The following is a 16,330-nucleotide window of genomic DNA, read 5'->3' on the forward strand; positions in this document are numbered from 1 at the left end:
CCTCAGGGATCTGTTCTAGGACCCCTACTCTTCACGATTTTTATAAATAACCTGAATGAGGAAGTGGAGGGATAGGTTAGTAAATTTGCTGATGGCACTAAGGTTGGGGGGGTTCTGGATAGTGTGGAGGGTTGTCAGAGGTTACAGCGGGACATTGATAGGATGCAAAACTGGGTTGAGAAGTGGCAGATGGAGTTCAACCTAGATAAGTGTGTGGTGGTTTGTTTTGGTAGGTCAAATATGATGGCAGAATATAGCATTACTAGTAAGACCCAGGGCAGACACCACGTGAAATACTGTGCTCAATTCTGGTCGTCTCACTACAGGAAGGATGTGGAAAGCATAGAAAGGGTGCAGAGGACATTTACAAGAATGTTGCCTAGATTGGGAAGCATGCCTTATGAGAACAGGTTGAGTGAACTCGGCCTTTTCTCCTTGGAGCGACAGAGGACGAGCGGTGACCTGATAGAGGTGTACAAGATAATGAAAGGCACTGGATAGTCAGAGGCTTTTTGCCAGGGCTGAAATGACTAGCACAAGAGGGTATAGTTTTAAGGTGCTTGGAAGTAGGTACAGAGGAGATGTCAGGGTAAGTTGTTTTTTTTTTAAAACGCAGAGAGTGGTGAGTGCATGGAATGGGCTGCTGGTGGCGGTGGTAGAGGCGGAAACAATAGGGTCTTTTAAGAGACTGCTGGATAGGTACGTGGAGCTTAGAAAAATAGACGGCTATGGGTAAGCCTAGGTAGTTCTAAGGTAAGGACATGTTCAGAACAGCTTTGTGGGCTGAAGGGCCTGTATTTCACTGTAGGTTTTCTATGTTTCTATGAGATATTGCAGCATGACCTGAAGAGAGCTATTCATGCAAGATATCCCAGAAATATTGATGAATGGAACAGTTTTGTATGATCTAAAATTCCTCCTTGCCATTGTGCAAGTCTGATCAGCAGCTGCAGGAAATGGTTGGTGAAGGTTATTGCTGCTACAGGATGTTCTACCAGTTATTAAATACAAGGGTTGTATTATTAGTTTAGGCAGGTTGTGTTTGTCTATTATTGTGACTGGGATGAAATTCAGACCACATTTTATGAATAATTCATGCAGAAAATCAGGTAATTGCAAAGGGTTGACTAAACTTTTTTGCAACTGTATATTTAAATCGGGAAGTCACTGGAAGTTGTTAGTGTTCAGAGAGACTGAGTTGTCCTTCTACAAATCACTGAAATTAAAGATTAGCTTTATTTCTGACATGCACTTCGAAACATGCAGTGAAATGTGTTGCTTGCATGAAATCAGTGAGGATTATACTGGGGAAGCCTGAAAGTGCCACCATGCCCCTGGCTCTCAACTTACTAACCCCAAGTCTTAAAATGTGGGAAAAAATTCACACAGTCACAGAGAGAAAGTACAAACTCCTTGCAGACAGCTGCAGAAACAAAACCCTGCTCAGTAATCACTGGCATTGTAAAGCAATTGCGCTAACTGCTAAGCTACTGTGCTGGGGAAATGGGTATTGGGAATGAGAGTAAAACCACTGCACAAGGCTGGTAAAGATGAAAGTATTTTGATAGGTCTAACAGCAAGCTTATGCTATGTTCTCCACTATCAAATATGTTAAACATACAGAAATACCCGATTAAGAAAATAAGACATAGCCATTTAAAAGTTAATTAGGCTCAGTTCAAAAAATATAAATTGTGTGCAATTAAACAAAATAACTTGGGTTTAATTTTTCCTAAATCACTCAGCAGCCCTAATCAGAACAATTGATACAAGTACCAGAATGGAAAGCAAACTGGCTTTGAAACAGAAAGCGACTTTTAAAGTAACTCAGGTTGGAATATCATGGGAAATGTTGCTTCATAAGGACTAATGCTGAGTTTGAAACTAAAATTTTAAGATGGTATCTGATTGAGAAGAATTGTGACAGAATGCAGGAAAACATTAAACATAGGATCAAATATGAAACAAGCAAATAAAGCACAAGAAAACAGAAAACAAAGTTTCATAAGTTTCTTGTTTGTTCAGAAGAGACTGAAAGGAGTCACTTACCTTGAAATGCAGGTGGACACACAATGAGGGCTTGCTGGAAAGGGTCAGCCTGTGCACACAGTTGTGTTGTTCCAGCCTGCAGTGGCATGCTTGCTTGTGCAACACCCGCCACAGGTGCTGCTGGAGGCTGGTAGAGTGCAGATTGATAATTAAGCAGAGATACATCTGTACTGGACAGTGAAAGTGTTGCTGCTGTGGAGGTAGGAGCCAGGGTGTTGGCCTAAAGAAATTATAGACTTCAATGATTAAAGGTACATCAACATGAAGAATACAAACCATTGCTTCTTTTAAAGATGTAACAGAATAATAAATGTAAGTTTTCAAAATACAAATACTGTTTTTAAAATTAATTGACAATAATAAACCTGAAGGAGGAAACGAACTGTGAAATTATTGCCCTTTTAATATGGTGCAAAGCAATCAACTGTATATTTTCCTATTGTTATTTGATAATGTAAATTCAAAACAGTGCAAGATGCAATTCAAATTGTTCCTAACGATTCCTTTTCTTTGAAGGAAGCATACAAACGTTTTTCTTGTGGTGTAGTTTCAGAACTGTGGATATTATTTGATGAATTCTGCAATGTTAAGAGGCACTCCATTCTGTGTTATAAAGATTAAAGTCAGAAAAAGTATCTACTTATTACAGCAAAGAGCTTCTCCTTTTATCTTCTATTAATTACTCTTTAGATCAGAGGTTCCCAACCTTTTTTATGTCATGGATCTTTGCCATTAACCAAGAGATCCCAGACCCCAGTCTTGTGTGTAGTTGTCGGTTCCATGTCAGAGTGTGCCCATGTCTATAATATTTCTCGGCCTTGTACACCAGGAACAACATTATGTGTGCTTAAGTTAATTTTATTGGGAAAAATTGACAGAACTTTCCATCCCTTCAATGATCCTGTTATACCGTATGGTACACAAGTGACGATAACCATTTGGTTCATACCTGATTGTGCATGGTGTTGAGTTGGTTGTTGAAGGCCATTGTCAAGTTTGTGCTTGTGTTTGGTGCAACATGTGCAATAAATGGGCTTTTATTCTGGTTTACAGTTTCATAGTTGTTGACTCGCCGCTTGCAAATCTCCATGTTTTGAAAGCAGGATTTCACACTGTAAGATGAGCAATTCAATGAAAAGGTAAGATTTAAAAATAAACATGGCAATTCACATTTCTGCTAAATAACTTGAGCACCTTTGTAAATGCTGTATTTACCTTTTCCAGTTAAGTAGCAAAAGAATCACAATTCAGTGAAAAAACATATATAAAAATAATTAAGCTGACAACCATTTTCTTTCAATAAATATCAGATGACTCTTGGGAAGATTAATCTGCTGGGCACAAATTAATATCTCATGGCATGACATTTGGGTTTTATTTAGAATCCACATTTAGCTGAATATGTTTTGCTCTTAACTGATTCTTCATGATCAAAGAATAGAAAATACTCCCCTGCCTATTGACTCAGGGCACTAAAACAACTACTTGAACTGCTTGCATGCTTTTTTTAAGGCAAGTATTTGGAAACTGAACCACATGTTGGAATCCATAGTATGACTCTACAACAACATCAGTTCCTTAACTAGGAGCGGAATAACATCCATTTAAATAACCTTAAAATTACAAAGAAAAATTCACATTATTCATTAAAATTTGGCATAAAAGGGATTATTGAGAGAAATAATCAAAAGCTCAGTTGAGGTTATTGTGAACAATATCAAACAAGACAGACAGCATGGAATTAGATCTCAGGGATGTGGTGTAGTGTATTGGCAAATTGGGAAGGGATGGGGAGGGGGTGGATGGAAGAGGAAATATCAAAACGACTTCCAGAAAATGGGCCAATGGAACTAAAGGAATATATACTACTCATAGCCAGAAAATTAGGTATGAAAAGACCAAATTTAATCAGCGCTGATAACAGGATCAGAACTGAATTAATGAGACTAGAAAGTACAAGTGAAAAGCAGCATTGATTTCCCTAGACAATACAGATTACCACGAATGGGGATGGTGGATGAGTAGAACATGAATAACACAAGTTGTAAATATTATTAATGGAAGCAAATTAGGAGTACAACAGAATGATCAAGAGGTAGCTAAGAGATGCATCTGGTTTTCTGCAGATGTAGTTGAAATGGTTGAAAATGTCGTATAATGCCCCAATTATAATGGCTTCCACATCTTCTTCAAAGGAACTTTAATGCACAAAACTATACAATTTTAAAAGCTTACTGATTGCTATGAGGAAAGTCAAGCAGATGTGTCATGGTAACAAATGGGTGATTCAAGGTTTTTAACGGATTAATCCTCTTGTCAGCATCTATTGTCAACATTTTCTTCAACAAATCAATATATTCCCTCCGATCTGCCTTCTCAACCAACATGTCTGTTCCCTCCAAATCATTTGGCATGTTCACCTGAAATTACAAAAATCATTAAAAATAAATGAATTTACATTAAGAGACAAAGCAATACTGGACTCATCCTTACTTGAACTAACCTAATCCATTTTTATCCGAAGTTACTATGGCACTTAAGTACTAAATCCGACCCGAAATAACTTGCAGGCAATGTTATAGGTGTAAAAAAGGTCACTCTCTGGGGCAGCGAAAGCACTTTGTCCAAAACATACCACTTTATCAAATATTACAGTAAGTTTCAGAATCAGACTGGATTTTAGGGAAAGGATGAAGTAATCAAAAAAACTAAGCAATTGCACTTATACTAGGAACTGAAGGGCATGGTTTTGGTCTTTTGCCTTTTCCTGATGAAAAGCCTGACCTGGGCTCCTGCCGAATTGGAAATAACAAACTAGAAGCGGGGATCAACGACCTGAAAGAGGGGACCGAGTGTAGTGCATCTAAGTTTGCTGATGATACTAAATTGAGTGGAAGAGCAAATCATGCAGAAGATATAGAAAGTCTGCAGAGAGATATGGATAGGTTAGGTGACTGGGCAAGGGGCTGGCAAATGGAGTACAATGTTTGTAAATGCAAGGTCATCCGCTCTGGAAGGAAAAATGAAAGAGCAGACTATTATTTAAATGGCCGAAAATTGCAGCATGCTGATGTGCAGAAGGACTTGGATGTGCATGAATCACAAAAGGTTGGTTTGCAGGTGCAGCAGGCTATCAAGGCGGCAAATGGAATGTTGGCCTTCATTGCTAGAGGGACTGAATTTAAGAGCAGGGAGGTTATGCTGCAACTGTATAGGCACTGGTGAGGAGGCACCTAGAGTACTCCGTGCAGTTCTGGTCTCTTTACTTAAGGATATACTGGCTTTGGAGGTAGTGCGCAAAGTTGATTCCAGAAATGAAGGGTTAGACTTTGTGGAGAGATTAAGTTACATGGGTTTGTACTTGCTGGAATTCAGAAGATGAGATCTTATAGAAACATAAAATTATGAAAGGGATAGACAAGATAGAGGCAGGAAAGTTGTTTTCCCTGGCAGGTGAGACTAGAACTAGGGTACAGAGCCTCAAGATTTGAGGGAGTAGAATTAGGATGGAGATGAGGAGGAATTGCTTTACCCAGAATGGTGAATCTGTGGAATTATCTGCCTAATGTAGCAGTGGAGGCTACCTCAGTAAATATATTTAAGACAAAGTTAGACAGAGATTTGCATAGTAGGGGAATTAAGGGTTATGAGGAAAAGTCAGGTAGGTGGAGATGAGTCCATGGCCAGATCAGCCACAATCTTATTGGATGATGAAGCATGCTCAATGGACCAGATGGCTGAATCCAGCTTCTATTTCTTATGTTCTTATGTTATGTAGATGGTTTCTTATTGACACATGTACTGTACAGTAAAAAGCTCTTCTTGCATACTGCTCATATAGATCAATATTTCATTTCGCTTTGCATTGAGGTAGTAAACAGTAAAACGATAACAGAATGTAGAATAAATTGTAATAATGGGGTAAATTGCTAAGAGTCCAGATGGAAAGCCACAGCTCAGTCCAATTGACTTTCATGGGTCTGGGACACCATGTTCATCCACATTCCTTCAATGCTTTTCTCTCCTCTCTCCTCATACTCACCACACAAAGCAAAAATATTTTGCTTTGGAATGAAAAAAAAGTCTATGTTCTATCAGTTTTAGGTAGGAATTAAAACATAGTTCAGTGCTCCTCTTGGCTGTCAGCATTAGAAATTTTGTTACTGAGTAAATTCTTTGTGGATATCAGATTAAGACGAGGAAATATTTCAAAACTTTTATGACAATGTACAAACACAGCTAATTTCTTTGTGCAATATTTTCTAAATGGCAAACAAATTGCAAATTAGCATTAGTTTTGAGTTAATATTTTACACCTTGCAGCATGCCACGTTCAAACTCCATCCTTACCTGAGCCATATCATCCAAACAGTTGAAAATATACTTCCTTGCTTCCTTTGATTTGATCCCCGTCTCCAACTCGTGTTCTTCTGGTGTCTAAATGGAAAAAAACACATCTCCAGTTAAAACAGAAACTTACAAGTAATGGAAGTTTGCTAAAGTACAGTAAAATATGGCAATTAAGTATGTGCTTTGTGCCAGACAATGTCACTCCTGCTCTAGAGTTGACAATCGCCAAATTATTTCTTCCCCAGAGGCCACAAAATCCAAATACAATCATGTTTGTACATTGGGAATGAACTGAAGTGAATTTGGGAAAGTTATTGAAGTAGCAAGCAAAATAATATAACCATATAACTCTTACAACATGGAAACAAGCCATCTCGGCCCTTCTAGTCAGTGCCGAACGCTTACTCTCACCTAGTCCCACTAACCCACACTCAGTCCATAACCCTCTATTCCTTTCCTGTCCATTTTCCTATCCAATTTTACTTTAAATGACAATGCCGAACCTACCTCTACCACTTCTACTGGAAGCTCGTTCCACACAGCTACCACTCTCTGAGTAAAGAAATTCCCCCTCGTGTTACCCTTAAACTTTTGCCCCCTAACTCTCAACTCATGTCCTCTTGCTTGAATCTCCCCTACTCTCAATGGAAAAAGCCTATCCACGTCAACTCTACCTATCCCCCTCATAATATTAAATACCTCTATCAAGTCCCCCTGAACCTTCTATGCTCCAAAGAATAAAGACCTAACTTGTTCAACCTTTCCCTGTAACTTAGATGATGAAACCCAGGTAATATAATGGCAAAAATATATCAGGCGACGAAGGTTGCAGAAATATAGGGAAAAAATTACAATGACACAAATAAAAGAAAGCAAATATGATCTAATTCCCATCGTGGAAATACGCTGCAGGGTGACTAAAGTTAGGAGCTAATATTCCAGGGTGTTTTGATTTTTCAGAATTCGAGGTAAAAAGGAAAAGAGACTAGTGCAGCACTCTAAGGGAGATTAACACAGTGATGTCAGCTTCCTAGACCTTTATGCAAAACTGTAATTGCTTTGAATCCAGCCAAGAAATAGCAAAATGGAAGAAAGCAGGTTTGGAAGTTACTTATAGGCCACCAAATAGTGGTTATGATACAGGGGTTGACACAAATCATGAATAATACAGTAATCATTGAAGTAATTAATTTATGTACAGACTGGACAAATCAAATTTGTGCTAATGAGGTGGAACTGGATTAATAGAATATAAACAAGATGCTTTAGATTAAATCAGGATAAAAGGAAGGGTTTTTTTTTAAATAGATTTTGTTTTCTGCAATTTGAAACAGTTAATTGATAATCTTGTTACTGAGGTGCCTTTGGGGAAGAGTGACCATTAAGTGATAGACTTTGTCGTTGTTTAAAACTGGATGAACTATAGATCCAGGGGCTTAAATCCAAACAAAGGGAAGAAGGTCAGTTGTGGTTAGTTTGATTCAATAAATTGAAAGGTTTGATGGTAGGCAGGCAATCGTTCGCATTTTAAAGAAATAGTCTGCAAGCTTTAAAAAAAAAACCCTCTGACACACAAAACCACTATAGGCTGTGGCTGAAAAGAGAAATCAAACATAGCATTAAATCCAAGCGAAAAGAATGGAATGTTGCCAGAAATAATAGTACATTTGAAGACTGGGAGTATTTTAGAACTCAAAAAGACAGAGAAATTGATGGGGCAAAATAAAATAAAAATATACTAGAATACCTTTCACAGGTGCATAAAGAAGTGAATCACAACATGTCCTCTTCCAGACAAGAGATTATGGTAAATAAAGAAATGGCAGAAATGAAATATTACTTCCGCCTTCATAGAAAACACAGATCTGCTATATTTTTTTCAAACTGGGGTTCCCAACCTTTTTTATGCCAAGGATCAATACTATTAAGGGGTCCATGGGTTGGGAACCCCTATATTAGAGAATCATACAAAATTCTTAAAAGGGTTGATAGGCTAAGCACAGAGAAGATATTGCCCTGTTTGAGGAGCCAGGGATTGGGGGCACAGATTCACTGTGGTAATTGGAGCTTCCTGCTCACTTTAAAGGGGAAATCAATCATACAAGTTCCCAAGAAGAGCAGGGTGAGCTGCCTCAATGACTGTTGTCTGGTAGCACTCACATCTACTGTGATGAACTGCTTTAATGGGTTGGACATGGCAAGAATTAAGTCCTGCCTGAACAAGAATCCGGACCCACTGCAATTTGCATACTGTGTCATAACAGGTCTGAACGAGATGCAATCACAACAGCTTTGGACCCACCAAGACAACAGCAATACATACATCAGGCTGTTGTTTATTAATTTCAGTTCACTGATCAACACTATCATCCCCTCTCTACTGATCAACAAGCTTCAAAACTGTACCTCCCTTTGCAAATGTATTTTTGACTTCATTGGGAGACCACCATCAATATAGATTCATTTTCATAGATGCTTCCTGACCCACCGAGTTCCTCCAGCATTTTACGTGCACATGAATGAACCAGATAAGCTGATCAAGAGATGTCACAATAACCATCTAGCACACAATTTCAGCAAAACCAAGAAACTGATTGTGAACTTCAGAGACATATTGATGCAATAACGACAAAGGCGCACCAACGGCTAAACCATATTAGGAATTTGAGATCTGGTTTGTCACCAAAGACTCTGGCAAATTCCTAGATGCACCATGGAGAGCATTCTAACTAACTGCATCACCATCTGGTATGGCAACACCAATCACAGCATCTTAGATGCTTCAGAGGGTTGTAGTCTCAGTCAGCTCCACTATGGGCACAAGCCTCCCCACCACTGAGGTCATCTTTAAAAGGCAGTGCTTCAAGAAGGTGGCATCCATCATTAAGGACTCACCACCTGGAACATGCCACTTCTCATTACCACCATCAGGGAGGTGGTACAGCAGCCTGAAGACCCAACACTCAATAATTTAGGAAAAATTTCTTCCCCTCTGCAAGATTTCTGAACATTCCATGAACACCCACTCTTCCTTTTATCCTCTATTTAATTTTATTGTTACTCTTTGTAATATATTATGCCTTCACTACACTGCTACACAAAATTCATGACTAATGTCAGTGACAGTAAACCCAATTCTGAGAATTAGACCATGAAGGCCTGCGATAAGGAGAAATTTCTTCAGCCAGAATAAATACTTTGAAATTTTCTACCCCATATGGCTGTGAAAAATCAGTCATGGATTCATTCAAAGCAGAGATCAATAGATTTACAGTCACATAGAAATAAATATACAGTTAGAAAGACAGGCCCTTCAGCCTAGAGCTGACGCTGATAATCAACCATTCTTTTGCACTAATTCTACATTAATCACTTTTATTCTTCCTATTCTCTAGATTGCCTCTTTGCACTCTATCACATACCTACACACGACAGGTAATTTACAAAGGCCAATAAACTTACCAATCAGCACATCATTTGAAAATGAAGCATCTAAAGGAAGCACACATGGCCACAGGGAGAATGTACAAACTCCACAGAGTACCTGAAATCAGGACTGAACCAGGACCTCTGAACATTAAGGGAGTAATGAGATATAGAAATAGTGTTGCAAAATGGCAGAACACATCGATAAGGCCAGGTGACCTAATCTGCTCCTAATTTTTTTATACCCACCTTAGTCCATTTTTCCTGCGTTTTCCACACATTCCCGAATTCCCTTAATATCCAGAAATCTGTCCATCTGTGCTTTGAATGAATTCAATAACCAAACTCCACAGCACACCAAGGTAAAACATTCCACAGATTCATTATCTTGATTGAAGAAATTTCTCATCTCAGTCCCTTTTGCTCTGCTCCTTAATCTGAGTTCATGGTTAAAACTTGTCAACCAAAGGAAAGTATCTCCAAGGCCAGGTGTTCCCAACCTTTGTGCCATAGACCCCCAGGTTGGGAACCCTTGCTATTGGGCCTTAGCTTGTCAAACATTATGAGGTTGAAGTTTTCCCATTCTGCTCAACTATAGAGAATGCAAACTTGCCTGCACAACTTCGCCTCCCACAGCAAAGCCACCATTCCTGCAACAAGTCTGGCATGTCTTCGCTGCACTCCTAATACCAAGTATATCCTCCTTCTATGCAAACAGACCAAAACTACACAACTCTTCAGGTGTGGTCTTCAAGTGTTATATAATTGAAGTGAGGCACATTTACTCTTGCAGTTAAATCTTTTCATTATCAAGGACAACATATCATTTGCAATCCTAATTGCTTGCTGTCTCTGCACGTTAGTTTTCAGTGATTTATCCAAGGAAACCCAAGTTTCAGCAGTTTCAATGACACCTACTACACACTTTACTGTTTTGTTTTTCAAAGTCACTTTTCCCCACACTGTATCCGTGTCACATTTTTACACATTCTCACCCATTCACTTAACTTGTTCATATCCTCCAGAAGCCTCATGTCATTCACATTCACATAATCAGTGCAGTTGCAAATGACATTTGGTGCCTTAACCAAATTACTAACATCAATTGTTAACACCAAGCCCTAAGCCCCACCCCTGCTGTTCCCCAGTCATCATAATCTACCGACTCAAAAAATAACACATCTTTTTGCACCCTGTTAATGAATTCTCAATCTATGCTTGTATAGATAGGATGAACGGTGAAATATTCATGGGGAATCTGAAGGTAAACTTCTTCACGTAGAGGGTAGTACAAGTATACAAACTTCAAGCCAAACTGGTAGTCAGAGTTTCAACTGGAACATTAAATTTGGAGGGATATTTTCCAGTGCAGGTAGTTTGGACTGGGCAGAAGATCAGGTCAGCATGGTGCATGGGCCAAAAGATCTATGAAATTATTTCTCACTAATATATCATTTTTAATAAGGGAACTAATAAAAAAACTTAATTAATAAATAGTGCATAAATAATAATGGGATGGAAAATAGAATCCAAAGATTTTTAATAAATACTTGCGCAAATTTAAAGGGCTGGCTGTCTACTGATTCTATCATCTCTTACATTCTTAATGGAAAGAAGACACACATGTTGTCAAATTCAAATTGTCCTAATACAATTCAAAATGTATCTGGCTTTGTACTTGGGCAAAATATTATCTAGTACATCATGTCAAGGACAAAGTAGGTATAATAGTGTACAAAATAATTTTGGATCAATGAAATAGAAACACAGGAAACCATCATACGTTTCCAATATTACAAACAAAAGGGAGAAGATGCTACTTAAACTCATTGGTACAGTCTCTTTCACATCAAGGAACCCAGCAGTATGGTTTCAGTGGCAGAAATCCCATTCCCCAAGTCACCCCAATTACATATGACAGCCATTAAAGCTGAAAAGCCCAGTATACATGGCAGTGTGCAATTAGATTTTAAAGCATCTGACATTCATTAAAAAGCTACTTGTGTAAAAATTTTAAAATGTAAAATTAGACAAATACAAGTAACTTAGAACAAAATTTTAAATATGCATCTTTGCCCTGCCAACAACATTGAAAGTAATGGTCCTGAATACTGCACTAGTTTTAACTTGGCATAAGACTCAAAAAGAATTTAGAATTAGTGTCCTACTGCACAAGGAACATGCCTTTTCGCCTACCGAATCTATAGCAATAATAACCCATTTAGACGAATCCCATTTTATTCTCCCCACATACCCATCAACTCCCCTCAGATACTCATCAACAAATTAGGGCCAATTTACAGTGGTCAATTAACCTATCAACCTGCACACTTTAGGGTATTTATGAACACAGAGAAACACTAATGGTTAATATTTAATCAGGGTCACTGGAAGTAAAGTCGCACATCTATGAGCTGTACAATTACATAATACTGGGGAAATCCCATGAATACTGGGTTTTGTCACTGCACTCTGGCATTCTGAAGTTTCAAAAACCTAGAATGCCAAATCTCACTATAGTTTTAAAAGCCAAGCTTGTTTATTTGCCAAGATGCATGTAACCATTGGTATTCTTGTCTTACTGTGCAAAGATTACATGTTTTTCCAGTTGTGAATCTCACAGGCAACAGACACTAGTAGTTAATCCAGTGCTGTGGAACCATGAAATTAACATAAATTTTGATCAATATCCGAGCTAACCAAAACTACAAGAAAACAAGATAATTATATTATGTACCTTTGCTAGCAAACACAGAAGTTCAATAACTTTTCCCAGAAGTACATCAGCTAAAAAGCTGGAAATTCTCCAACATGGATATTCTGATACATCTGGCATTCTTTTGCCATATTGTTACAACAGGAATATAATTAAATGCCAAGTCATTTAGACTCCACCTATACCTGACAATTCTGTTTTGAAAAGTGCAAGCTATTTTTCTCTTCAGCATTAGTCACCATAAATATTAAAAGTTCATAGCTGAAATCTGTAATTTAGTTGCAAATGCAAAGTAAGGATGCTTAAAAAAAAACAATTTTAAAAGAAGAAAATATAAATTTACAAGAGTAATTTTATCACCCTTGCAGTTTTTTTTTTAAATACACATGATTAACCTTGAGTTTCCACAATGGATATCCTGAATCCGGATCTCTGTTAAAAAACCTTGTGGTCTTCGTCCCTGCACTTAGCAAGTATTCAGTAGGTAAACCTTGTGTTTGGGAAATGTAGCGAATCTGAAAGAAAGTACAGAAAAAAAGGAAAGATGAATGCTTCTTCCAAATGGAAAATTTTACACTAAATGTTGGAAAAAGTCATTCGCATGGAAAAACCCACCCTCACACATCCTGCAACCAAACTTCCACCCACAAAGTTTAAACTCCACTACTGAGTTCAGCGCACACCAACTGTACAAACGAAACTATTTGGTAACTTGCATTAACACAGAAGGGCCTCTGCTGTTACAATAATTAAGATTAATTTAATCAGGTCAATTCATTAAAAGTAGTTTGAACAGCATCAGAAAAACAAACTTGCATTTATAATCATATTTCCCCATTACAGTTCAGAAGAATGGAAGTAAAATAAATAGTGGAATCTGGTTAATTGAGACACACTGGCATCAGTACATTTTGGCCCAATTAAGTGACTGCTCCAATTAGCCAAAGTTTCTTGGAAATAGTTAAAAAGATATTTAAAAAAAAGACAAACTACCATTTAACTGAGTAATAAATTGTGTATATTTGAGTGAAATACAGAGCAAATTAGAACACTATCAATACAACTACAGTATTATAAAACCATTTGTTTCTAAATATTATTGATAGAGGAGTTCATCCAGCATATACATTTTTTTATTGACTGTATATGAACAAACTCAGTGGAGATAACTTGTGTAGATAATGGACTGCCTTCATACAATGCTTTCAACATTTGCATCCTCCAAATGTTGTTTTGTTGTATCATCCAGATGATTGTCGATATCTTCAAATTCTTCGTAGTTTCTAACTTGAAGTAGTGAAATTGTTTCATTTTCATTTGGCCACTTCTGGTTTCTCCAAGCCTGAATGCTTGAAACCAGTGAGGAAAACAGTTCTGAATTCTCTTGCTGCTTATCTCTTGCCAACTATCAGTGACAAAAATCAGTGTTTTTTGAACATAAGCACATACTATTTAACTGTTCACTCTAAGCATAGTGCAGTGTCTAAAAGTAAAACAAGTGCTCACACCTGATGCTAGCTAGGAACAGTTCGGCAACAATCTCCTGCCCCAATTAAACAGAGGGAATCCCAGCTATTTTCACAGTTAGTTTTTGTTCCTTAAGAGTCATCCCAAATAAGCAATTGCTCCAATTAACCAGTATCCACTGCATTGCACATTTGTGGATGATATACTACAAACAGTAACAATGAAGTCCAAGGTTAATTCTTTCTATTGAAGACAAAGGATTAATGCTGCAAGAACAGCACAAATAAAAACAGAATTTTATATTTGCACCTTTTCAAAACAGATCATTCAGTTTCTTATGGGTAACAGATTCTGAAAGAACAAAGTCCAGCTGGCCCTGCAACAATCTCACATCAGTGTATTGCCCAACTAGGAATATAGCTGATAGATTGGTCAAACAGATGTCTGACATGACTAATCAACTGAAATGTAATCATTAACAACACTCCAGACTCAAGTCTCCACCCTTGGGTACATCCTGCTCAATTAATAAGGCAGACACATCCAAAGACAGCAATACAGTTGGTTATTAAGAGTCCTGCTGTCCTTAATATTAACTCAAGACCCAACTAAGTCATGTCATCAAGCTAAATGTAGACTACAAATTCTTCTGATCATCAGTTATCTGTCTTGAGCTAATAAGCTTCCTCTTGCACCTTAAGCCCCATTCTGATGGAGATCTAAGCAGCTAAGCCACAGAATGTACACAACCTTCTAAAACTAGGATGGACTTGGGAGGAAAAGGCAAATGTAGTTGGATGTAGGAAGTCTAATGGGCACATCTTTTTAATGATGAACGCATGATATTCTCAAACTTGTCGCTAGACAAGCATGAAAGTCCAAGGGGAAAGGAACTCAACAGAATTGATCTTGAAGGGAAGTAGCTTAAAGTTAGCTATGCCCTTATAGATCATGCACCACTATATATACATATATATATATTTATATTTATAAAACTATTTGCAGTTTTTTGGCCACAAATAGCTATGGATAACAATTGCACCAGAGTAGTCAGATTTACATTTCCTTGACAAATTATATCTGAGAACTCGTAGTTTTGCTTACCAAAATCGAAGATCAAGACATGGAATTATATAATTGGGAAAGAAAATATTTATTTTAAATGTGAGCAGGAAGGAGGGAAGCGACTGAACACGCCTTAAAATGTACTTGAGGGTATTTAAGGTAGTGTCAAAATAAGGAATTATCTGTTTAGCAGAGGCAAGAAAGAATTATTTTCTGACAAATCTCAGAAATGCAGCTGTTATTTAATATATTCAAGGATGACACATGTAATTTTTTTTAAATAATAGTGGCACAAGTAATAGGAAACAAAAATAAAATACATTTAAAGAGTTGCAGTCGCAATTTTTGGACATATTCATGTTCCTATTTCTTCAGCTCTTAATAGTTAACAGGTGGTTATACATATTCCTTCACTAATATTAATTGATGCACATAACAGAAATAGCTATCAGTGTTTAATGCTAAGTTATTGCAGTAAAACGAAGATCAGTCACAATCTTAGAACCCACTCCTACTCCTGTTTCTTATGACCTTAATACTTAAAACACTATATGGAATCATCTACAAATTAATTTGTAATTCATTATAAATCTATTAACACATAACGAAACTAATAACCATCTGTGCTTCATATTATATAGTTTGACACCAATAAACGTACCCACCAGTTGTTTTAAGCAAATTAACTGGAACAAACACAAACCCATTGCCAAATTCATACACACATACTGGGTGAGTGTCAGAAATTAAGGTGTTAAGTGCATTAAATCTACCTAATCTTTCTTTTTGGCACAAAATTTCTATGCATTTCCTAAGCAGCTCATTATAATGATCTCTGCAAAAAGATAAAGTAAAGCCCCAGTTTTAGTAGTTCTTAATTAAAATATATAAAATTTTCCACATCTCAGAATTTTTAAGTCAAATTAATTTTGTTGATCAACCAGAAGAACCAACATCAAAATTATCAATCCTAGTATAATTTCTTCTAAGTGCTGTGAAATGAAGTCCATCAAGAGTCATTAGAGCATAAAAAATAGGAGCGCAATTAGGCCATTCGTACCAGAGTCTTCTCTGACATCCCATTACCGATTCATTTCCCTCTCAACCCATTCTCCTGCCTTCTCCCCATAGTTTCTCACCAATCATTAGAAAATGTTAAAAACAGAAGTACAGCCTAGTCAGCAAACCTTCAGGTGGAGCTTTATTCTGAGCCATGTTTTTAAGCTGATACATGTCAACTAAACATTAAGACGTAGT

The 16,330-nt window shown here is 37.4% G+C and overlaps 1 protein-coding gene across 5 annotated transcripts in view; it reads right to left on the reverse strand.

The window, feature by feature from the left end:
• The window catches only part of LOC132395734 (homeodomain-interacting protein kinase 1-like), a 107,792-nt gene that overhangs the window by 39,830 nt on the left and 51,632 nt on the right, over positions 1-16,330 (reverse strand). For all 5 annotated transcript variants that reach the window (XM_059972697.1, XM_059972695.1, XM_059972699.1 and 2 more), the window contains 5 exons: positions 12,937-13,056; positions 6,400-6,486; positions 4,285-4,469; positions 2,999-3,161; positions 2,050-2,269 (listed from right to left, as the gene is read on the reverse strand). In XM_059972697.1, coding sequence (XP_059828680.1) covers positions 2,050-2,269; positions 2,999-3,161; positions 4,285-4,469; positions 6,400-6,486; positions 12,937-13,056 — 775 coding nt within the window. The remainder of the gene's footprint in view (positions 1-2,049; positions 2,270-2,998; positions 3,162-4,284; positions 4,470-6,399; positions 6,487-12,936; positions 13,057-16,330) is intronic.

This window comes from Hypanus sabinus, chromosome 6 (assembly GCF_030144855.1).
Source record: "Hypanus sabinus isolate sHypSab1 chromosome 6, sHypSab1.hap1, whole genome shotgun sequence".
NCBI lineage: Eukaryota > Metazoa > Chordata > Chondrichthyes > Myliobatiformes > Dasyatidae > Hypanus > Hypanus sabinus.